Source organism: Morus notabilis, unplaced genomic scaffold (assembly GCF_000414095.1).
Source record: "Morus notabilis unplaced genomic scaffold, ASM41409v2 Scaffold485, whole genome shotgun sequence".
NCBI lineage: Eukaryota > Viridiplantae > Streptophyta > Magnoliopsida > Rosales > Moraceae > Morus > Morus notabilis.
Window position 1 is genome coordinate 1,079,333 of NW_010364290.1, and position 25,186 is coordinate 1,104,518.

General features: G+C 33.9%; 1 protein-coding gene and 1 long non-coding RNA gene across 4 annotated transcripts in view; one reads left to right on the plus strand and one right to left on the minus strand.

Moving 5' to 3' along the window:
* LOC112093087 overlaps positions 1 to 11,689 on the plus strand; it is a 27,810-nt gene extending 16,121 nt beyond the window's left edge. Inside the window, exons 2-3 of the long non-coding RNA XR_002902911.1 lie at positions 7,439 to 7,536; positions 11,270 to 11,689. This is a non-coding gene — a long non-coding RNA (uncharacterized LOC112093087). The remainder of the gene's footprint in view (positions 1 to 7,438; positions 7,537 to 11,269) is intronic.
* LOC21408251 (MADS-box transcription factor 23) lies at positions 7,876 to 23,313 on the minus strand. Of its 3 annotated transcripts, XM_024170864.1 has the most exons (9): positions 23,241 to 23,313; positions 22,772 to 22,964; positions 13,077 to 13,155; positions 9,778 to 9,839; positions 9,579 to 9,678; positions 9,431 to 9,472; positions 9,242 to 9,325; positions 8,559 to 8,713; positions 7,876 to 8,095 (listed from the first exon to the last, which is right to left on the minus strand). In XM_024170864.1, the coding sequence occupies exons 2-9, from the start codon at positions 22,951 to 22,953 to the stop codon at positions 8,080 to 8,082; spliced, it is 720 nt and encodes a 239-aa protein (XP_024026632.1). In that variant the 5' UTR covers positions 22,954 to 22,964; positions 23,241 to 23,313; the 3' UTR covers positions 7,876 to 8,079. The 3 variants fall into 3 exon arrangements, with proteins under 3 accessions (XP_024026632.1, XP_024026633.1, XP_024026631.1); XM_024170865.1 differs by lacking the exon at positions 7,876 to 8,095 and having other exon boundaries at positions 8,464 to 8,713; positions 9,284 to 9,325; XM_024170863.1 differs by lacking the exon at positions 7,876 to 8,095 and having other exon boundaries at positions 8,464 to 8,713.
* Between the last annotated feature and the right edge of the window lie 1,873 nt (positions 23,314 to 25,186).

A 25,186-nucleotide genomic window follows, 5' to 3' on the forward strand; every position in this document is an offset into this window, starting at 1 on the left:
CAGAAAATAATATGGTGATGTCTTGGCTAGTCAACACCATGGACGCAGACATAGGGCATAATTTCTTGTTCTACGACACTGCACATGAAATTTGGATGGCAGCTCAAGAGACTTATTCCAATAACGAAAACACTGCTGAATTATTCGAGATCAAGGGGGCACTTCATGATCTACGGCAGGGGGAATCAAATGTCACTCAATACTAGAATTGTCTCACTCGTTATGGAGACAACTGGACATGTTTGATAGTCCGGCTTGGGAATGTCCTGGAGATGGAACCCCTACAAGAAGATTATAGAGAAAGAGAGAGTCTTCAAGTTTCTTCTAGGGCTTGACAAATCCCTCGATGAAGTAAGGGGGAGGATTCTTGGAACCAAGCCACTCCCATCCATTCGGGAAGCATTCTCGGAAGTCAGACGAGAGGAAAGTAGGAAGAAACTTATGCTAGGAAGGTTACTGCCCACAGGTAACGAAGCTTCAGCCCTTGCAGCAAGAGGAGTCAATGCAGCCCACGACACAAAACAGAAGAAAACTCGGCCTTGGTGTGATCACTGCAGGAAAACAGGTCACACTCGAGACACTTGCTGGAAAATCCATGAAAATCCCACCGATTGGAAGCCAAGTCGAGAAAGAGAAGCCCGGAGTTTTGTTGCAACCCCCGAAGACAAGGAAAAACCCACAAGCATGGAACCAAGTCTCTTTAGCAAGGAGCAAATCGAATGGCTGCAGCAAATGTTCAACCAGAATTCCAATCTTGGCCCAACTGTCTCCACGGGATCTGCTGCCCAGAAAGGTATTTTTTCAGCCGCTAATCATGTTAAAACAGCGGACTCCGCAGACTGGATTGTTGATTCAGGAGCCTCAGACTACATGATTGGTGATGCTTCATTATTTCAAGAATGTTATCCTTGCCTTGGAGAGTATAAAGTCCGGATTGCTGATGGATCACTTTCTCCAGTAATAGGAATTGGAAAAGTGGTCATCTCTAATACATTAACTCTTCAGTCCGTTCTTTTGGTTCCCAAATTAACGTGCAATTTGCTATCTGTCAGCAAACTTACCAAAGATTCTAAATGTGTTGCTAAGTTTTCACCCACTTCTTGTTTATTTCAGGTTTTGGATTCGGGGAAGATAATTGGCAATGCTAAGGAAAATCAGGGACTCTACTGGATTAGGGACAAAGCTTGTCCTCACTCTCGGGCCTATCACTCCATGACCTCCTCAATTCAAAATTCGGATACTTCTATGTTTTTTGATTCAAATAAAGACAGTAGCATTAGGTTACTGCATTTTCGTTTAGGACACCTAAATTTCATGTACTTGGCAAAAATGTTCCCTTCATTATTTATCAATAAAAATCCGAAATTATTCCAATGTGAAGTGTGTCAATTTTCAAAGCATTGTCGTAGTACATATCCTATTCAAGGGTACAAACCTTCTCATCCTTTCTCAGTCATACACAGTGATATTTGGGGACCATCTCGGATTCCAAATATAACTGGTGCAAGATGGTTTGTATCCTTTATTGATGATCACACTTGAGCCACCTGGGTATTCTTTATGAAAGAAAAATCAGAGGCTGGACCCCTATTTAGGACCTTCCACTCTATGATAAAAAATCAATTTCAAGCCACTGTTCAAGTCTTTCGAACCGACAATGCTCGAGAATACTTCAATTCAATTCTAGGACCCTACCTTCTAGAGAATGGCATTATCCATCAAAGCTCATGTATAGATACCCCTCAACAAAATGGAATCGCAGAAAGGAAGAACAGACATCTCCTTGAGGTAGCCCGTTCTATCCTATTTTCCAGTAATGTACCAAAACGTTTTTAGGGGGAAGCAGTTTTAACTGCTACTTATCTAATTAATAGGATGCCATCTCGAATCTTAAAGTTTAGTACACCATGCCAAGTATTTCTCAAAATCTTCCCACAAAGCCGAATGGTGAACACTATACCACTCAAGGTATTCGGATGTCCAGCCTATGTCCATATTCCCTCTCATCAACGCAGCAAACTTGATCCTAAGTCTCGTAAGTGTTTGTTCCTAGGGTACTCTCCTCATCAAAAAGGGTATAAGTGCTACTGTCCATCCACCAGAAAGACATACATCACTATGGATGTGACCTTCATGGAAAATGTTCCATTTTATTCCAAAACCGCTATTCAGGGGGAGAAAGTGCAAGAAGAATATCAGTTTTGGGATATCATGATGCTAGATGAACCAATGAGTGATATCACTCCTTTACATCCCGAGGCTGAGAAGGAACTCTTAGTCTACACCAGGCAGAAGAAGATCCCTAAACCAGTAGAACATCCGGAGATTCCTATGCCTTGCCAAGCAGACAACCCGAGTTCAACTTCAAATGAAGTAATACAAGGTAACACTGAATCCGAGCCTTATTCTAATGATTTGTGCGTGCCTGATGATCTTACTAAGCCAATTGCTCAAAGGAAAGGGATTAGATCGTGCACTCAACATCCTATCTCATACTTTGTGTCCTATGAGAAACTGTCTCCGAGTTACAGGGCCTTCACCACCAATCTAGACAGTATCCAGATACCAAGGAACATCCAAGAGGCGCTACTACATCCCGAATGGAAACAAGCTGTTAATGAGGAGTTAAGAGCCTTAAAAAAGAATGGTACTTGGGAGCTTACACACCTTCCTCAGGGCAAACAAGCAGTAGGTTGTAAGTGGGTTTTCACTGTTAAATATAAAGCAGATGGAAGTATTGATAGGTACAAGGCAAGACTTGTGGCAAAAGGCTTCACACAGACTTATGGCATCGATTATCAGGAAACATTCGCTCCAGTGGCAAAGATGTATACCATTCGAGTACTACTTTCCTTAGCTGTCAACCTTGATTGGAACTTGCATCAATTTGATGTTAAAAATGCATTCCTCAATGGTGACTTGGAAGAGGAAGTATATATGGAAATTCCACCTGGGCTTGAGCAATCACAAGGCGTTAAACTGGTATGCAGACTTCGAAAATCACTATATGGTCTCAAGCAATCGCTAAGAGCTTGGTTTGACAGGTTTACCATGGCAGTTAAGGAGCAGGGATATTTGCAAGGACAATCAGAGGACACGTTATTCATCAATAGAACTTCGGATGATAGGATTACAATCCTTATTGTCTATGTTGATGACATAATTGTTACTGGGAACAATGAGGCAGAAATTGCTCGGCTAAAGGGAATCCTGAGTCGGGAATTTGAAATCAAAGACCTTGGAGCTCTAAGATACTTTCTTGAAATGGAGGTAGCACGGTCTAGCAAAGGAATTTCAGTCTCACAGAGGAGGTATACCCTGGACTTACTAGAAGAAACAATCATGCTTGGTTGCAAGCCTTCAGACACTCCTATGGATCCTTTCAACAAAATAGGGACTAAAGAAGATTCAAGTCCGGTAGATAAAGGAAGATATCAAAGGTTAGTGGGCAAACTAATCTACCTATCTCACACAAGACCAGACATCAGCTTCGCTGTCAGCACGATTAGTCAATTCATGAATAGTCCGAATGAAGAGCATCAAGAAGCAGTATACATGATTCTAAGGTACTTAAAGATGTCTCCCGGCAAAGGTTTATTTTTCAAGAAAGGAACAAACAGAGGCATAGAGATCATGTCAGATGCAGATTGGGCGGGATCTTTGATTGATAGGCAATCAACCTCTGGATACTGTTCGTTTGTATGGGGAAATCTTGTCAGCTGGAAGAGCAAAAAACAATCAGTAGTCGCTCGGAGTAGTGCTGAAGCTAAGTTCAGGGCCCTAGCTCACAGAATTTGCGAAGGAATGTGGCTAAGAAGACTCCTAGAAGAACTACAACTCCCAATCAAGACTCCTATGGAACTGTTGTGTGACAATCAGGCAACCATCAGTATTTCGAAGAATCCAGTTCTTCATGATCGCACCAAGCACGTGGAAATAGACCGTCACTTTATCAAAGAAAAGATAGAGGATGGAATTGTGGAAGTTGTCTACACGCCCACACGACAACAAACTGCAGACGTGTTCACCAAAGCCATTGCAAGAACTCATTTCGATACTCTACTATCCAAGCTGGGAATGATTGACATACATTCTCCAGCTTGAGGGGGAGTGTGGAAAGTCGTTAGAATAGGATTGTATAGCTGTAGTTTCCTATTTTATAGGGATTTGATTTGTTTCCTGATTTCTCTAGATAAGGAGTTACCTAATATAGGGCTGAAATTAAGGGATTTAAAATTGGCTGTGGTTATCCCTAATTGTATATAAATAGTGGCTGTACAGAATTGTTTTCTGGAATAAGAAGAATTATTCTTTCTCCTAAAAACCTAATCCGGCTCTAAGAAATCTTCAGCATTTGCCATTTTACTTTTTATCTACGAATCTGAATAGTTTTGTGCTGCCTATATGATAGTTAGTGAACATAAACACTGGCTCCTTCAATAGTATTAATAATAAAAAGTTTCTAATGAAATGCTTTACTTGGTACGGGCTTGTGCAGATGGCAAATTAGCTACATCATACATGTGCTGTATGAGGCTTCATTTTTTTAACTACTTTTTCTCTGTTATAGCAATCTTTTTTAAGTTTTCTTCCAGTTTTCTTCTTGTGTTCTTTTTAAGTGATTTATAGTCCGAAGTTAAGTTATCTACTCAAGATTGGTATATTTTTTACAGTAGTCTTGTTTCACTTGATCCTACAAAACAATGTTCATGTAATACTGGAGAGATGATTCAGTTAAATGATGTCTAACTGCACTACCATTTTTGCCAATCTGATTAAAGGAGCTCAAAGGCATGTATGTTTGAGACTTGGAATGATCCATTGCTGTTGTTCCACGGTTGTCTAAAACAATTTAATTTTGGCTCTGAACCGATAGCCAACAGTTTACAGTTTTCCATTTTGAAGAGCTTTCATATTGATTATGTTTAGAAGAATTAATATTGCTAAATCATGCTTTTGGAATTTTTCTCAACACCAAGCATAAGTTTGTTAGCACCATTATTTTTTGATATCTTGTTATGATGGAATTCATTGATGTTTTTATAAGATAGTTTCCATATATTGCCTTGTACACACGAACTAGAAGTTTCGTTAGGGTTATTGTAAAGTTTAAGCTCTGTCGTAGCAGCTAACTTGTAATCTATCCTGTAAGCCTTCCAAGTGATTTGAACATAGTACTTGGACATAAAAGCGAAGGATACTTCATGGGGTTTAGTTAACTTCCGGAGGTGTTATATACAGTAATAATGAAGAGAGTTGTGTGTAAATACAGTTAAAGTGTGTTAGGATTGATAAAAATGGCATTAAAAGGAAGAATCCTTCATTGGAAGAACAAAGGAATGTACAAATTGTGGAGAGGGACTTTGAAAGATTAGAATAGTGGGATTTTTGACCTATCTTTTGTGAATAATTGAGCTTTGATCTGACAATGGTTTATGATTAATGCTATTTTGTTAAAACAAATAAAATTTTCTGTATAATTAGGTTGGTTTTACTTAAGTTTGTTGGTCTCTCGTACAATATGTTTTTAGGAATTATGATGATAAAAGGCCACTAGATTCTTGTTATTGCTTTCGTTCTAATTTTCTCCGTGCCATGTTTTTGCGTCTTTCTTTCGAATGTTTGCTGCCAAAAGCAGAGTTACATATGAGGTACCCTTGTTTAATGGAATTTTAAACGCATATCAAGTCCTGCATCTATAAGCTTAGACATATTTTCACACTTCAGGTTATCGACAAAAAGGTTGCTGGACATGTTTTATGCCCAAACTAATTGACTTTGCTACTTTGTTCCTTTTTCCCATAAAGTATTTGTTTCTAAAGTAATAATCCGTTTACTGTTCGTTAATGAAAGAGTTAGAGAAGCATTTAGAGGCTGCATGCCATGTTAAGAAAGAACGCATGTTCAAAAAAAAAGAAAAAAGAAAAAAAGGAGCCGCTAAGGATCCTTTTTCGAATTCTGTGCCAGGAAGGTTTTTGTATATTCTCCAGGAAGGTTTTGTATATTCTCCAGGTTCATAATCTCACTTTTTTGGCCAAGAAGATTCGTAATATCACTTTGCTGAATAATAATTAATGCTTGCTCGTTAAAGAAAAAGAATTACGAACTTAGCATTTTCAATGTAAAAGTGTGTCTATGTCAAACTATAGTATTTGAGCAGAAAAATCACTCTCATAGAGTGCTATTTTAGTACTAAACTTAAGACTGTTTTCAATGTAAAATGCTTTAGCATTAAAAAGTGTGATATGATATGTTGTTTTTATTTTTGCTTCAACGCATAGTGCTATTTGAAATGTTAAATATACTTTTTTTTTATGAGCATTAAGTTTTGAAAGTTGTAAAGTAAATTTTTATTTAAAATAATTAGAAAATGTAAAATTTGCAATGATTACATGAAAAGGTAAACATTTCAACTAATAACAATTAAATACCAAATTTCTCATATGCTATACTTTGTGGGAAATTTGCCACAAAATATAACATATGAGAAATTTAGCACAACAAATAGCATTACATTGGAGAGTATTTTTTACACTCAAATGCTCAATTTGTAATTGGCACATCATTTATAGAATTTCATTAAAGATGCTCTAACTTAATTGGTTTTAAATTTGACATAAAGTATAGTAGGTAACAAATTTTGACATTAAATTACTATTGGTTGATGACTTGATATATACACTTTTTCATTTAATCTTACAACACGATCATTTTCAAATTGTTTTAAAATAACATGTTTATTTTTATCCTTTTACAAGTTTCAAAGCTTAATATTTCATATAACATATGAAATGGACTTTGATTTTAAAATGTACTCAGAACATGTTTTTCTGCATGTGGGTAATTGCAACTAATTAAATCTATGTTTTTGAATGTGAACTAACAAACCGACTGCTAGCATGTCGCTTTGGTATTTTCCTGTATTAGCAAGCTAGGAGTATGTAAATATGACTAAGGTATTCATTTTCTCTTGTTCCCAGGGCTTCAAGATTCAAGGATTACCCTGAATCTGTAATATCAAATAAAGATAATATCCCTTGGGTGCTTACCTTCGATCATAATAAAGCTGCTTTATTTCATTAACTTTCATTTTTTCTTTTTTTTTTTGAGTCAGAAATTTAGTTTGTGCGTTCTGGCAATTATTTTGGTGAGGCTAGTGATTTGAAAACTTTGAGTTGGTTCATTTGTGAATTTTGTCAGACGTAGACCTACGTATAGATTGTAAAGCTTTTTTTTCTCTCCTCCTTCTACTACTCTTTTTCTGTTTCAATTATTTATAGTTGGATTATATTGCCGATGAAAGGAAGTTTTCCTTATAAAAAGTACATGTATAGCTTGAATCTTTCTTTATCTGTATGTGTAAATGCGAGACTTGCGAGTTACAATGTCTTTTTCTCCGGTAAACTGACAACACCCTGACCTTCTCTTTTTTCAACAGACCTTCTCTTTTTTCAACAGATAAGGATAGTTTCAAATTTGCAACATAGTCACGAGGTCAGTACTTTTCAACGAAGTTATGAAATCAGAACAAAGAAGGTACATACTTCACCAGCCCATCTAGTGAATCGCTTAAAGTTAAACCAAGAGCATGGCTAGAGATGCGTTACTACATGTTTGACCATGTTATTTAGTATTCTTATAATCTTTCTGAAAATAAGTGCTGCTTTGGTAGTTTTTTCCTTTTTAACCAAATGACTACGTATATTATAAAAGTACATTTACCAAAAGAATACAAGTACATCAATATTTTGTTTCTTGGAAACATGAAATCTGCTTAGATTGCTTCAAGGATAATGCATATTTTAGAAAACTACTAAAGAGTTTAAGCTCTTGAAGAATTCAAGGGCACTTGAAGTGAAACTTCAATTATTTTGTTATATCTAACTTTTACATTTACATAAGTGGCTGGTGTCTTTAATCATAACACACCTGTCAATTCATTGCTTGTTTCAAGCCAAGCTCTTTTTCTTGATTGGTCTGTTGCTTTTATCAAATCAGGGTAATAGAAGCGTAATCTTGTAACTATAATCCTTCTGTTGATAGAAATCAAGTAATACCCATCACCAGTTGATGCTGATGCTAGTGAAGTTGTAGTCTGCTGTAATTTCAAGAAATAAGTTTGGGATTAAAATTTAGTTTTTGGCACTTTTGGCCTGAACTTTGATTGAATTGGCATGTTTATCCTAAACTTTTAATTGTGATACATTATCTCTTGAATTTAATGAAGTGTTGTAGTGTGCCGTAGAATTGATGAATAATATTATAATATTAAAATTTAGAAGAGAATGGCCTCATGCTCCAATTATCATCCCAAATTTTCAGCTTTGTTCTTTAAACGAGCTCAGCTTTTGTGTACAAGAGAGTTTCTATCTAAATTTTTACAAGCGTCATGGATTTTAGTGTACTCTTTAGCACTATTAGATTTAGGGGGTACTTATCTAAAATTAAAGGTTTATAGTGTAACTTGCCAATCGTAAAAAGTTCAGGGATGGATGTGCCTGTAAAAGTAAGTTGCTATCATGATTTAAATTGATATAGTTTTGTGGAAGGAATCATACCCCAATTTTGTAGCTCTTGTTGATGTTTCATAGTTTTGTTGTTGTGGCTGGCTAAGCTGGAGATGGACGGGTCCATGTGAGTTCTCTCCCATGCCCAGACCATCTGTGAGGAGGGCAGTTCTATTTGCTCCGTTCACATCCCTTGTCCCATAGACCTAGCATATGAAACAATTTCTTTGAGGGTGGCTATAAAAATATCTTACAGTTTGACTCAGGTCACTTAGAGAATCTCCAATGCAATGATAATGCTAAAATTTGGCGTTTGGGTTAAAAAGAACATTATGTCAAAATTTTCCAACAGAATGCTATACTTAAATGTCAAAATTTGACATATCGTGTGCTTGATGCTAAAATTAACATTAAGTATAGCATATGCAAGATCTTGGTATTAGTTGCTATTGGTTTATTGGTTTTTCACTTAATAATTATGATGTTACGATTTTCAAATGGCTATAAATTGAATAATGTTTTCTTACAAGTTCAAAAGCTTAAAATTAAAATAGATAATAACATTTAAGTGACGCTATATATTAGAGCAGAAAATAAAGTATCATATGAAGTATGTTATTTTTATATCTTTCTGTGCCAAACATATCCTTGGTATTAGTATTTGAATATGAGATGATCTTTTATTATTCAATTCGTTTTCATGATTAAAGTATCTTAATTATTAAAGTCAATACCTTCTTATACAAGTCCATGTTTTCTTGACGAATTAGGTTTACCTTCTTATACAGTTCGACATTTTCTTGGTGAATGAGATTTCCCTGCACAAGTACCCCAATATTTAGTTCCTTGAATACTAAGAGCTCAAGTAAAATTAGATTCTTGGATATATTTGAAAACCAGTAGTCCTTGTTTGAAGGGTTGACCTTTCTGTTCAATTCCTGTATTTCTTGCATCAAAATTTGGTCCTACAAAAGTGAAAACTTACTATAAATACCTGTCTCGTGCATTGCTTATATTAATAGACTTTTAGACAATATGAAGATGAAATTACATGGGAATAGAGTTTTGTACCTTTTTTATACGGACGCCATGTAGACTCATTTCCAATTGGTTTTCCAGGTTCTGTAAATCTTTGACACTCAACCCAGACAACTCTTCACCCATTATTTGCCTGTTGTCATATAGAAATGCTAGTCATGCTCTATGTTGCATTCTTTCCAATAATCTAGTTTCTTGAACAATAAATCATGCTAAAATAAACGGACTATACCGATGGTTTTCTTGTAAGCTCTGTAGTTGTTGCCTTAACATTGCGGCCTCCCTTTGCCAGAACTAGCAAATAAAGCACACACCGTTGGTGATGAGAACAATATATGCTTTAATATGAATTAACAAATTGGTAATAAAATAATTAGACATTGAAAAAAAAAATGGTTTCCCTAAATAATTGTTGAGCTGGGGAAGATTAAATCTCAACTAGAATGCGACCATGCATGTCTATTAACCAACTCTCTGGATTAGAATGCTTGGTAGGTTGTGGATTAGGATGCTTGGTAGGTTGGAACTTATTAACTTAGAGCATGGTACTGAGACATGAATAACGTGATTAGTCTAATGCTAAGTTGCTAACCTGGATAATAATACTGCAGTAATGTCGAAAGGATTCCGTATGTCTGCTATGTTTGTAGAATTGCTAAATGAAATGTTGCAGTTACATAGCAGAGACTGCTCATTTGAATAGTATGTAAAAGTAGGCAATGGGCAACATTATGCTATCGGGAAGAATGCCGTATGCACTAGTTGTTGCTTCATATAGAGCCATTTAGCCAGCATTTTCATGTGCATACATGTGTTCTTAAAATTTCAATAGGCTACAAAGTAGCAGCCACATCAGTTGGTGATGGGTGTTGCTTGATTTCTATCAATAGAAGGATTGTAGTTATAAGATTATGCTTTTATTGCAGCGATTTAGCATAAGAGCAACAAAACAATCAAGATCTTACTGTTCATATGTTATGATATGAATATACGGTACCACACCAATTTGTTATGATGGATGATGATATTCCGTTGATACAGTGCCAATTCCAATAGAAAAAGATTCTTGCTTGAGACAAGTAACGGATTGAAAGGTGTGTTGTGATTAAAGACACTAACTACTTATGTAAAGGTAAAACTTAGATATGACAGAATAATTAAAGTTGCACTTCATGTGCCTTGAATTCTTCAAGTCATAAACAATTTACTAGTTTTCTAAAATATGTTTATCCTTGAAACATTCAAAGTAGATTTCAAGTTTTCAATAAAAAAAAATATTTATAAAACTAGCTTTGGAGGTTGTACTTGTGTTCTTTTGGTAAATGTACTTTCACGGGATACTCAATCATTTCTTTGAAAACGAAAAAACTACAAAAGCAATGGTTATTTTTAAAAAGATAGACATATCAAGGAAAGTTAATCTTTTGTACGTAGTTACCTTTACTAGTAGTTTTGTACTTATTTTCAAGTTAGGAGATCTCTTTATTTTAAGAGATTTGATAGTTTTGGGTAATTTAAATGATTCTATAATTGTAATTTATATTTATATGGAGGCAAGTGATAATACTCCTTACTAGTGAATTTTGTCTCTTCTAGCCTGTGGATGTAGACACATTGCCAAACCACGTTAAATATTTGTGTTCTCTTCCTTTTTTATTTCTTATTTAATTTTTAATATCAAAGCTCTATCGCTCACGTGAGTAACACCCAAATGGCTCCTTCAGGGGCAGAAAAAAATTGCACCCCTGTGCCCTTGATGATTGCCGCCATTATGCTCTCTATCGCCCTGCACCACTACCTGCTGCTTCAGTCTCTTTTCAATACCAATTCCATACGACAGTTCTTCTTCTCTACATGTTCATGTTACCTACTCCAATAAAAAGACAACAAAAAAAAATCTGGATCAATCCTATAAGGGCTATTACTAAGTCTGCAGTGTTCAAGGTAAAACGGCTAAATAGTGTCCATCCTTCCGCTTTTTCTTGTTGTACAAACCAACTCTCAAATGCCTCCCGCCCACACCACAGCTCACCTTCCCACCACAGGCTCACTTTGTTCAACCTTGGTGTTCTCATTACTACTCAATTTCTTGCGGATGTCATATCCTATTTTTGTTGCTTAAAGGGGAAGGAAATTTTGAAAAAGAATAGAAATACCCTTGTGCTAATGTTTTTTTTTTTTTGGTTGAGCCCTTGTGCTAAGGTTTTGCCATCACTTTTTCGGATGTGGTGTAGATATCCATGCTTCCACCACTAAAACAACTGTTGTCTCCTCATTTTCTTCAAGTGGGACTTCAGTTGCTGGGAATTCCTTTGCAAAATGAGGCAGCTTTGAGAAAGAGATATTCTACTGCTTTTTTAGCCAGCTAATATTTCACTTATAACTAATGCCAAAAAAAGCAATGCTGTTGCATTGATCTGTCAAGACAAATGAACTATCTTTTCTTGGTTATATTTTGAAATTTGCAGCGGAGCTAGCTTCATCTTTCCCTTCGGTAATTGCAGACTGAAGGTCTTTAGGTTGGTAGTTTTGGCTAGTTCAGATGGCTTTATATCTAAGCAAGGCTTCAGAAACTTTGAAAAATCTACGTGCTAATTATCTTTATTATCCTCATTTTTTCTTATTTTCTTAATGTTGTCCAAAAAAACGGGAGGAACGAGTCCTGAATTGTTCTCTACCTCATATTGAACAAGCCATACCATCTTGATGGAATGTTGCAAAACCTATGATTTATATACCTATTCTCGTAATTGATATAAATATCACATCCGCAACAAGATGTATGTTAACGTTTTTGTAATCAAAGATTATCGTTATGAACCAACTCTGAATTGTCATTTAGCTCGGGATATTTATCGTCTATGAAGTAAGATTTAGATAACTATTTGTATGTAACAGGTAATTAGAAGCTTTCTCGGAATGTTATATTATCTGTCTGATATTCTGTGAAATAAGAAAGAAATTTGCATGAAAGAATGAAGAAAACTGGAAGTTTAAATTAACACAAGAATTTCCTATACATCCTGTTGTAAATTAATAAGTTGACTATTCGTTTGAATAATAGCTGATGTTGCGATATTTTCTGTTATCCTGTTATACTTTGATATAAATGAAGCACATCTTAGATAGTTTTTCTAGCCAGTCTTCGGTTCGATGCATAACAGCATAAGCGTGTTTCGAGTTCTGGAGATGTTATGCAGGACAGGTATGTGGTTTCTCGAAGCAAATTTTAGAGGATTTCTAGATGGAATGTATTCTGGCATTATACTCAGAATATGGGAAAAAAAGTTCTGGATTCTTGTTGCTGCTATTGTTTTACATAACTTACATTATCTACAGGAAGAGTGAGACTAAAACTTCATCTAACAAATAAACCCCCCACACCCACCAGCCGAAAAAAAAAAGGAGCAACTTTGGGCATGTTGATTCGTTATACCAATTCTCTATGCCAAAAATACGATTGTGCACTTCAAAGAGAGCCAATATCTCAAGTATGTCTTGAGAAAAAAAAGGGGAGGAACTATAGATTACCTTAACTTCAGAGGTTGGATTAGAGAGTTGCTGATGATCCTCTTTTGCTTTGTTGTACCGGTCAATTACCGCCTTCATGCTGCCAAAGATAGAACAGTTATCAGATCCTAGAGGCGTACTTTTATTTGTAAACTTGCAGAAAATAAATTCCATGGCATATTTTCAAGAATCTCAATGTGGAAACACGCATCAGAAGAAAATTGATAATTTGATATATCCTATTAATTTTTGTTCTGTGAATTTTTCATGCTTGCTATCTCTCACATCTTTAGCTCTATAGCCTCTCTAAAGGAACGACTGAATTAGTTTGTCTGCGAGGTTTTCTATCTTAAAGAACCATGCACGAGGATTTAACCAGAATTGCAGAAACATAGGTATACTCTTGCTTCCATCTTTACTTCTATTACCCTGATTTTTGTGATTACTCTGAACTCGTTCTGTTTCTTTCTTAATTTTTATATTTTTATATTTTATTTTAGGTTTTTGATACATTTTGAATATTAGTCTTGATTAAACAAATGTCCAGGTTTTGTCATTGACCATAATGAGGCTTCATTTCTCACTGGTCCTTCAGGCTGTCCAGTCATAGCAAAGCTACTAGTTCAACATAGAGGACTGAAATATAAGAGAAACGTTTCACCTAGTTGCAAGTATTCATCAGAGTGAACAAGAACAGTGATCAATTTTCATCACTGTGTTGCTCAACACCAATGGCATAGCATTAGGAAAAAACACGTATGGAGTCGAGTGAATTCATCAGCTAACAGATAAAGTAGGCACTATGATAATTCATTTGTATCATCATTTTCAAGTGAAAACCTCAACTAATAGAATACAGTAGGTAACTATGTTGACATTGTCATTGCTAAGTCATGGAGAAAACCGAAAAGGGAATAACACTTAAGTATGATCAAGTTGTCATTAATCTTTTCTAATATACCCTGACTGACAGGTTATAAGTCCCTATTGTACTCTTTGCAATTTGCAAAACCATGAACTCCTTTCAGGTTTGTATTATGCATGTTCATCCTAAATAGCATACATGACAGTCGTTCAATCCCTGGAATGACTGAACCCCACAATGGCCTATCATTCTCTTATTTCTTCCCTCGCGCCTACAATAAATTATCCTTTTGTTAAGACTCATCTTTTTGAGAAAACAGAAAGGTACTTTTCTTTCCTCTTGTGACCAGAGTTCAGGGATTGATCCAAACTTAGGCTTTTATATTATTTTTGGAGGTGAAAAGTAAGCTGAACTCAGTCTTACATTGCTGCTTATTAGTTTTGTCAGGCGAGTTCAATCTACATATGTAATGCAAAAGCTCAGATAGAAGCAAGGCGTAATGCTAGCAACTATTTACATGCATCGTAACGTTATCTCAAGTACACAAGAAAGAATACACACTTGCACATACATTAGCTTTTCTCTCTCCTTTTTTTTTTTTAATCACCTTAATTGTTTATACATGAAAAGGAAGCCTGCTACTTAGACACATTGTTTTCTTTTCAGCTAAACAGTTTTATTGGTTCGTCACAATGAATGTCGCATGAGTTTTTCATATTTTACCCCAGTATTTTGATATATCTCGTTGTTAAGTATCCTATTTTTCAAGGTTTTGTTAAATTCGTATTTGAGGATATAGAAGAAGTATGCAACGTAGACGTTTTCAAGTTTTGACACAAAATTTCATACTCAGATACTCATGCTTATGATTCATCTCATACATTTTACAGAGGTCAAGGCTCTTAAAAACACTTCTATGCCATATAGTTGAGGTTAGCTTTATTTATATACCTAGGCACGTATGAGCCTAACCCTTGAGGTTAGAGCTGGGTCTATCCTTAAATGTTAGATTAAGTCAAAATACATAAAAATCAAATATTATCAGCATAAAAAGTAAAAAAAAAATCAAACATTATAAAAATTGGACATAGTTTTTTGGATTATTATCATTAGTGTCCCTTGAACTTTGGAGTTATTCAACGTTTTCTCTTTAAACTTTGATAACTTTCACTTTGCCCACTGAATTTTTGACTATTCCCATTTAAGCCTTTTGTAAGACTTCTTGTTAAAATCAAGTCGGCAAAAATTAAGGTTAAGTGTGGTCATGTGGTTTTTATCCGTTTACTTTTAACATATATTCACACAGAAAGACCATATGACTATATTATTTTCTTTTTTTTTTATCTGTTTTTAACAGAAATTTCAACAGAAGGGTTTAAGTGGGAACAATTCAAAATTCAAGTGATCAAGTGAGGGTTTTTAAAGTTCAAGGAGTAAACTGGCAATGATTCTAAAGTTCAAAGAGCATCGGTGATAATAATCTTAATTTTTATGAAAAAATCACTTTATAAACATGCAGTACCAATAACGGATATGGTGAGGATTGCCCTAACTTTTTACCACTATTTTGAGCCAAGGATTGTATATGAAAGGCTATGTCTTAATCATCTCTAGGAAAGCACCAATGGATCCCATGCACTTGCATGCACCTTATTGACCTATCTAGATTTCATTTAAAAATGAGAAAATTACAAGAATAACTAGTGTTTTCTATCATCCTATTATTTATGTCAATAAAAAATATTTTGGTAGAATATGAATCGTATTCTAGTAGAATATAAAAAATATATTGTCAGCAAAAAATATTCTGGCAGAATATGAAAGATATTTTGCCAAAATATTAATGACATAAATGATAAATTTAAAATTGATGACAAAAATATTGAAAATTTCCCTTTAAAAATTCTAAGAGTTTGCATGATTGATTTGGTCGGTTTGTAGGGACAAAACGTTAATATATTTTTTATTAGTTTGAAATTTTTGAGAGAAACTATACAAATAATATAATGCCATTAAATAGGGAAAAAAAACTCATGTGCCAAACGATCGAAAAGGCTTTAAAATTTATAAAACGTCGTTAAATAGGCTTTGTTCTGTTAAGCAGCTATATAAAAGACGTCGTTTAATGTGCTAAAAAAAACGCGGCACAGAAACTTGACAATTATTAAAGAGAGTAATTAATAGGCTTTTAATCTCATTGGGGTTAAAGAATAAGAATTTGTCGCCCTAATTCTTTATCATCAAGAGCAATAGAATCGAAAAAATAAAATAAAACTAAGAAATAAGAACAAACAGTGTTTATGGTTCACCTGAAAGTTACGTCCACTTTCAATCTTGTAATAACTAGCTATGATTAAAAAGAAGATTACAAAAGAGATCACACACCTCTCAAACTCAGTTGTGCATTTCTCCAACCCTTCTATTAACCCTAAAAACTGCGCCCCCTCAATATGAAGAAAACTAGCTAGGGTGACAAGAGACTTATAAATGTGAAAACCTCAAAGTTGTACTCTTAATGAACGTTTGGTTCGGGGGTTCGGCCTCCTTTCCAACCAACACGACGACCTTATTGTGAAGGTTACTGTGGACGGTAGACTTTTGCTAACAACCAAGAACCCAAATTCCAAGTATGAAAGTTGGTTTAAACGGATCAAAACAATAAGAGAAAATTGCGTTCAGAAAATAAAGACGAAAGGTACGAATTTATTTATGAACTTCTTGGTACACCCTCAAATGCTCTCAAGACTCGAGGTACAAGTTTTAAGGAATAATACTCTGATTAGAAAATATTCAGAACCCCTCCTTCGAACTCTCTCATCTTATTTATAGAGCCTTTTCCCCGAGTAACCGTTGGTCTTGGGTGTAACCGTCCTCCCTCATGTTTACCATTTCCGCGTCTCTTGCTCTCCTTCGGATGTGACCTCTCTCTTTCCCATCCACGCGAGGTGCGACGGTTCTTTAAGCATATCATGATCCACACATCGTGGGATAATTAGTGTAGCGGTTCCTCTCAAATTTCATGTGATAAACTGAGGCGGAAGGTTGGACTCATTTTAAATTGGCTTACCCCAATGCACTTGTCTCAGAGGACTGAACTCAAGGTACCGAACTTAAGGTATTGAGCTTAAGGTATCAAGCTCAAGGTATTGAGCTAAGGGTACTGAGCTTAAGGTTATGGGCTCAATTCAGGCTTAAGTTTGGAGGTGGCCCTCACATGATGTTGCTTTGAACTTGAGGAAATTTCTTGGTATAACTGTTACTCCATGTATTGCTTCTGGTTCAGGGAAACAATTAGGGTACATTTAGTTTATGAGTTCAAACCATGGTTCATGATTCTGACGTTTGAAATTTAAATTTTTTGTGAGAGGAAAACATTGTAGCAGAACAAAAAACTATACTTTGAACCATGTATAACCCTTTAAACAAATGCACCCTTAGCCTCCACATATTTAACAAATAATACCAGTCTTTAACAAATAATACCAGTCTCTTCACATGGTTGATGGTTATATAAAAAGAAAGAAAGAAAAAAGACACGAAAGATAGTTTGTATATTCCACTAATCTTTCAATTTTTATGAGAAGGATGTGTTCGAAGAATTTTGTCTTGGCCATAAACTTTTGGAATTCCTTTGTTCAGTTTTCTTATTGGTTTAGAAGTGGGATGCTCGGAGGTTGGGGCTGCTGAGGGCTGCTTTGAGGAATCTTTCGGCCGCTGCATCTAAGGAAGAAGATGTTACGGTGGTCCGAAGTGCTTTTTTTTTTTTGGGGGAAACTTTTTTTCTTGTTTTGTATAAAGTTTGAAGTTTAATTTCAACTTTTTAGAGCATATATATATACATATAATACATATTTGTATATATACAGAATTCAAGGGCATAGTCATTAGTTTCTGTTGCCCTACGCATATTTTTAACGTACATAACTCTCCTAAGCAGCATGCATGTACGCATGCATGTACGTGGACTTGAAAGTACTGGCGGGTGACACAAGTAAAGAAGGTATTATTATTTCACTTCCACTTTTTTGGCTGTAAAAGGCAGTAGTAAGTTATTTTCAGCACTTTGAAAAACATTCCTTTCATGCTTGTAGTAATATTTGGGTTAATTTATCTACTAAAAATATCTCTTTAGCAAAAAAACAATGAAAAGAATGAGTTTTAGAAAATTTACTAGCATAACGTTTTAATTAAAAACTTGTTTCCTCTTCAAATCTTACACATTTATGTGATTTAAGGAAGATTCTCATTATTCTCCTTTGGAAAAGAATTCATGTGCATCTTAATTTGTTTAGTTAATTACCTTATTTGGGAACTAAATTCTTTCTAGATTTTTCTAAACAAATTACTAAAAATAAAAGGAGATTCAAAAGGAACCACAAAGGTTTCGATAAAACCAAACTAGTAGAAAAGAAAATTTTATTAAATCTAAAATTCAGATAATTAAGAGGATGTTTGGTTGAAGGATTTAAACCATATGATTCGTTACAGTATTATTTTTCACAAAAAATATACGTAAATTAAAAATAATTTTAATCACATGATTCTAATTCATGAATTAAACGTCTTATAAGACATTATTTACGAGGTTAATTAACTAAAATTTTTAAGCAAAAAGAAAAAGTTTTGGGTCAAATTAAAACGTCAAATCACTGTCTAATCAATCAACATTATCGATTGCTTGCTAATCTTTTCGTACTTGTCATGTGTATGTAATTCAATTGGCCATTCAGAGCGCGCCCCCCAAACTAAATTCTTTCTAGATTTTTCTAAACAAATTACTAAAAATAAAAGGAGATTCACAAGGAACCACAAAGGTTTCGATAAAACCAAACTAGTAGAAAGGAAAATTTTATTAAATCTAAAATTCAGATAATTAAGATCACGTTTGGTTGGAGGATTCAAACTATGTGATTCGAATCATTTTTTATTTACGTGTATTTTTTATGAGAGAAAATACTGTAACGAACCACGAATCATGATTCGAATCATGGAACGAATCCCTCTACCAAACATCTTCTAAGACTTTATTTACAAGGTTAATCAACTAAAATTTTTAAGCAAAAAGAAAAAGTTTTGGGTCAAATTAAAACGTCAAACGTCAAATCACTGTCTAATCGATCAACATTATCGCACACCTTTCCTAGAACCTAACAGATTTATTTACATTATGTTTATTTTTTATATTCGTCACTGATTCTGAATCATAATTTATAATTTTTTATAATATTTTTTTTTCATAAAAAATACACGTATAATGATAATAATTCTAAATCATAACGTACTGTTTTGATAACGGTGTGGTATTACATCATTTGTAGTAGAATTAACAAGTTATAGTTCGAGCATATTTGAAATTGAAAAAAAAAACACAAAATTAAAGTCTTATGAGCATCAACCGACCCTTTTTTGAGTATGGCTTATGTAAGGACATTTTCATCATAATTAGTCTTCTAATTAGAAAAAATTAAATGTACACGTTTAATTTAGTAAGCGCTTAGTTTTTTTACCACACAATTTCGGTCAAACCAGGTTCTTTGGATCATAACACTATAATATTTACCTCAAATCTAAAGGATGTTCATGAGTTGTAATATTCAGAAATGAATAGTTGCTTACCTAAAAAACAAAAAAAAATTATAGTTTTTTTAAAACAATTAAAATGCCAGGAATACTTTCGTAACTGCCCTTACGTTATATAATGATGCATTTTATCGTATACCTATCTCTACGGTACCATGTTTTGATCTATCTTGTACTTAGAATTCAAAAATCAAATTACAGAAAGTTACAAAATCCTTTCTTGGATTCAAGTAAAATTAATATTTTATATCACATCCTTGGAATTACAAAAATTTCCCTTCTAACATCTTTTAGCTTATTCAAGACCATCTCCAATGTAAATTATAATGCCAACGTCATATAATTCGGCACCAAAAAGTATGAAAATGATATTTTTGATATGTTATTTTTATTTATGCTCTAATGCATAATGATATTTTAAAAGGTAAATCAACCTTTTGTCATAATATTTAAGTTTTGAAAGTTGTAAAAATAAACTTTTAAATTTAATTTGAAAGTGTCTATGTTGTAATGATTAGATAAAAATTTAAACATATCAACCATCAATTAAATGTCAAAATTAGGCAATATGCTATACTAAATGTCAAATTTGCTACCGAGTATTACATATATCAAATTTAGCACAAAAAATAGCATCCCATTGGATAATGATTTTCCTACTCAAATACTAAAACTTGACATTTGGCATACTAATTTAGTATTGCTAATGGAGATGATCTAATACAAAATAATTACACAAAATTTTAGGTTTACATTTACTAATTTGTTTCCTTACATAACTATCCCTAATCTTATTTGAAGGCACTTTTCATGTCCAATTTTGGATCGAATCTGACATCGGGGATGAAATTTATACGAAATTAATTTACAATTTGAAAGATTAAGTTTGTAATTCTTAGGACTGCAAGAAATTAAGCATTGAATTTCACTTGAATTCAAAGAAAGATTTCATAATTTTTCTTATAACTTATTCTGTTTTTGGTGGTCATTAATTGGTAGATTGCATTTTTCTATCTTTAAAAAAGAAGAAAAATAAGTGATTTATCAATGAGATAATTAGGATATAATGCAAATAAAGAACGAGGATATTACGAGAGGATTTAGTAGCTAAATAGAAAAGAAAGAGAGATCAACATATAGAGAAAGGAGGAGAGATAAAGGCAACAAACAGAAGGGGGCGGCGGAGGAGAGAGAAGAAGACAAATGTAGATATGTAATTATGTATATGAGTAATAAAGTTGAAAGGTTTGAACTATTGTATAAATTAAATTATGCAAGACCGTCTAATACATATTATCTTTTCTTTATTAGGCATATTACAACATATGTAACTTTTGATATTATACATAATGAATTATACTTTGTATGTGGATATTTCATGACAACATAATGTTGTATATTTTGATTCAATATGAGTCTGTGGCTAATACATGAATCAAACGCTGATGGGAATGCTCGCTTGAAGTCTGACAAGGGGGTCCTACCCTTTGGACGAGAAATGCGTTACCCCAATACTACTAAATATGCTAATGATAAGACTGCATAGAGTGTGATCCCAACATACTAAATCGAGAACTAAGTTGGTAACAAACAAGTCTTCATATTTAATGCCCCTAAAGGACCTATAACCTATAACCATAAGCCCATGACCAGAATACTACATTATCCCAAGACCAGTACACTCGATCAATGGTATCTTATCTAATTTGATTGAGTTGTGATGAGTTTGATAATACCCTATTTAAGTTTTGCGCTTTTTTATTCTTGGTTTTTGTTTAGGATTTGATTTGTTTTGTTTTTGTTTTCGTTTCGTTTTGTTTTTTATTTTTGGTTTTGATTTCTTTTTCTTTTTGGATGTTTTTGTGTATCTTACGAACATTTTGGACACATATTAGCTTGACACAATCCTTTACTGTACGCAACAACTTTTCTTAATAGGAAGTTTAAAAGGAATTGCCTATGGATATATAGAGACATCCTTTCAGAAGAAATATAATGTGAAGCCGAAAGTACTAATTGTGCGTTTTGCCCTTAATGATCAGTAGTAACTGCGCATAAGATTATAATGAAGCTCAAGGCTACCTCAAGTATCCACAATGCCGATCTCAACTATAGTTTGAGGAAAACTTGGCAAATACTATCACACAAAATTATAATGCAATCAATACTAACCAGTACTAGAGACCAAAAAACAGACAATATCTAAATACATTTTGGCACTTTTGGTCAATTAATTAATTAGTAAAAAGCATTGTCTCCAAGGCAACAAAAGATGAGAATTACAACATGAGTGTTAACACCCCAATTGTAGCAAAAACACTACAACTCTTCCACCTATATATATATGTATATGGATGAGTTTTGAACATCATGTAACTCATATGGATGAGATTTTTCAAAGTTTTTGAACATCAAGTACTTAGAAATGCCAACTTGCATTTAGGCTTTAAAAATGGCTAGAAGTTCGTTTGTAACTCTAACCTGACTATTATTTACCAAGGTCTGTTATTGTTCCTAAGTAATTATTGGTGCTCTAATTAACCAGCTTCTCCGCACTAATATAGCACTACAAATCTGCATACATTCTCCCTATGATCTATGTACGTTCTTTATTGCGGTAAGCTCACCTAGTGTATACTTTGCATCCTTGGAGATTGAATTTGTTGAAGTTTACATACATACAGATATATATGTACTTTTCTATGTACGTATATACGTAGATACAGAAGAAGTATAAATATTCCTACTCGTTCTAGTCAGAAGAAAGTTGAAGCACTATTGATAATATTTGGCATATATGGAAAGCCCCAAGGCCACCCCATATCGTTATTTATGAAATTTAAATTAAATAATTAGCTGAAGACCATTCATGAAAACATTTCAAAATTAAGCACAGAAAAAAAAAAAAAAAAAAAACGCATGAGTTCTATATTCATGCTTCATACCGAAATAAAAATAAAAATAAAACTTCTCCAAGCTATTTATGACTTGACATTTATTATTTCTTAAGAATTAATTAAATCATGATCTCACAAAATGAATTTCACACAACTAATATATACACAGATCTTGAGCTTATATACCATCGACGAAGATATATATATATATATATATATATATATGCTAGCATCATATCCTAATATATATCATGGAGATTAAATTATAAGTATGACAAGAATTAATTAGTACTGAACTATCTAGCTAGTAGTGCAAATATAATTGAACTAAGATCATCGTATGTAATAAGTTATTAATATAAGATCAAGATGACCTGGTGCTTGAAAAATCATAGAGCTTGCCGGTGCTGGAGAATATCATAACTCCGACCTCGGCATCGCAGAGGATTGCCAGCTCCTTCGCCTTCTTCAACAATCCGTTCCGCCGCTTCGAGAACGTCACTTGCCTGCTCGTCGAATTGTCGATCCTCCTTATCACAATCTTACCTCTCCCCATACTAATTAAACCTATAATTAACACATTTTCAACAACCAAAAAAAAAAAAAATCGTCAACTGAATCGAACAAGTACTCAACAAATTACTAGCTTTTAATTCCCTTTTTTTTTCTTTCACTTCTTCCGATCTTAATTAAGCTAGTCTAGTAGAAAATAATTAGCATCCGAAGCCAGGGAGAAATAATTTCCCGGGAAAGTGACGGAATCCAACAGAAAAAAGGAAAAATAAATAAATAAATGAATCCCAAAGAAGAGAAAATAAAGTAGAAATAAAAGAGACAACTTACTTGGAGAAAAGCTTTTTTCCCAACAAATGGAGACAAATAATCGAGGTTGAAGTTTGAAACGAGCAAACAAAACTTGTTTTGTTTTTTTTTTTTTTTTGCCGTACAGATGATGAATCACATCAGCAGATGAAAGAAAGACTATATAAGGAAAGCGTAGCTGGTGAAGGAAAAACCGCTTTTTTCTTGGTGTACAAAACCACTAGTGGTTTTCTGCATTTTTGACACGTGGACCAATTAGGAGCAATGAGAATTCGAATTCTTAATTTGCGTTTTTGGGTCGTAGCGCCGTCCGCCGTATAGATCGTTGACGCGTGGGTCTACGAATACGTAGACCGTAGTTCCCATTTTTGGTAATGTATTTTGTTTTTCAAATAACTTGGGAGGCAAAGTTTTATTAAATAATTATTTATCTACACTTTTTTAACATCGTATTTTTGAAATGGCAATTGTGTCCCCTCGGGGGTAGGGATGATGAGTTATGCTAAAGTGACAGTGCGCTGTCGTTTTCAAGAAAAAAAAAACCTGGGTTTGACCTCTTGATGATGAATAACGGGGAATTTGTATAATTATAGGCTCTGTTTATTTCGCTAATTCGAGTTTTGTTATAGTAAAAAGTTTTCATAAATAATCATATCTAATTTTTTTACTACAGTAAAAAGCTTTCACATAAAATTACATCTTAACTCGAATTAAAAACTCGAATCAGCGAACTAAACAGGCTCATAATTAGTGCAAATAATCCAACACTAGGGATTAATTAGTGCAAGTTGTTTACTTTAAGGACTCACTAATTAATGGCTAATGTAAAAAGTGTAAGCTGCTTGTCCAATAATGGCAACAAGTGGGTTCACAAACTATAAGGTAATATTTGCTAATGTGGGCGTTTTTTTTTTTTTTTTTTTTTTTTGCCTTTTCCTGAAAGGTAGAGGTATTCTTGGTTTAAGACAAGATAATATGCTTCCAAAAGAAGAAAGAAGGAAAGAAAAAAAAAAAAAACAGGACAATGATGATATTGATTATTCTACACCCACTTGCTTATTAATGATAAGAAACATGTTTCTATAGTGCCTAAATAACAGAAATTGTTGCACTCCTGACTTTCTTTTTTTTTTTATCAGTAGACGCCCGATTTAAACTTTAATTAGCATATAATAATTTTTTTCCATTAAATCAATTAACTTATGACACAAATTTTAACTGGAGTCAATGTGAGTCAATCACATTAATTATTGAGGTTAGTGAAATCCTTAAGTTAGATGACTATTAATGCTTATAAGTCTTTCTGTTTGGCTTCTATCCAAAAAGTCTTTTTCTTTGGCTAAGCATTAATTACTATATCATACGCGAAAATGGAAAGATTAATGCTAAGTGACTTTTCTTTTTTGGTGAAAATTGCCAAATGACTTTAGCAGTGAAGTCAAATCAAAACATTAGCCTATTCATAAGAAGGCGATGATGGAGTATGATTGGCCTTCGATTCTGCTGTCTTATGTTTCCCCTCTCCTTAATCCCAACCCAAAACATAAAAAAAAAAAAAAAAAAAAAAAAAAAAAAAAAAAAAAAAAATTAAAAAAAAATTATTCCAATAATTGATAGAAAACATTCTTGTCGTTTTATGAAAAGTCAAGGGCATATTCGGTACTTCACCTGAGGAGAACAGCACGAGGATCACGGGAACCTAGAAAATCTTTACCAACTGGGGACCGGCACCACTTCAAGAGAAGTGGGACACGTGTCGGAATAAGTGCGGCGATCCAAAAGTGTGAAGCTAAAAGTAGAGAAATTCTGCTTTTTGCAATTTAAGGTTACCAAATTTGGAAATTGATGAGCGTGCCCGCAAATATCTCACCATCCATGACTTCATTGATGTTGGCAGAGTATCTATAATCCATTTTTATTTTTGGTAAGAAGCACATGATCTCTTGCCTTAAACAACTTTGTCCCTT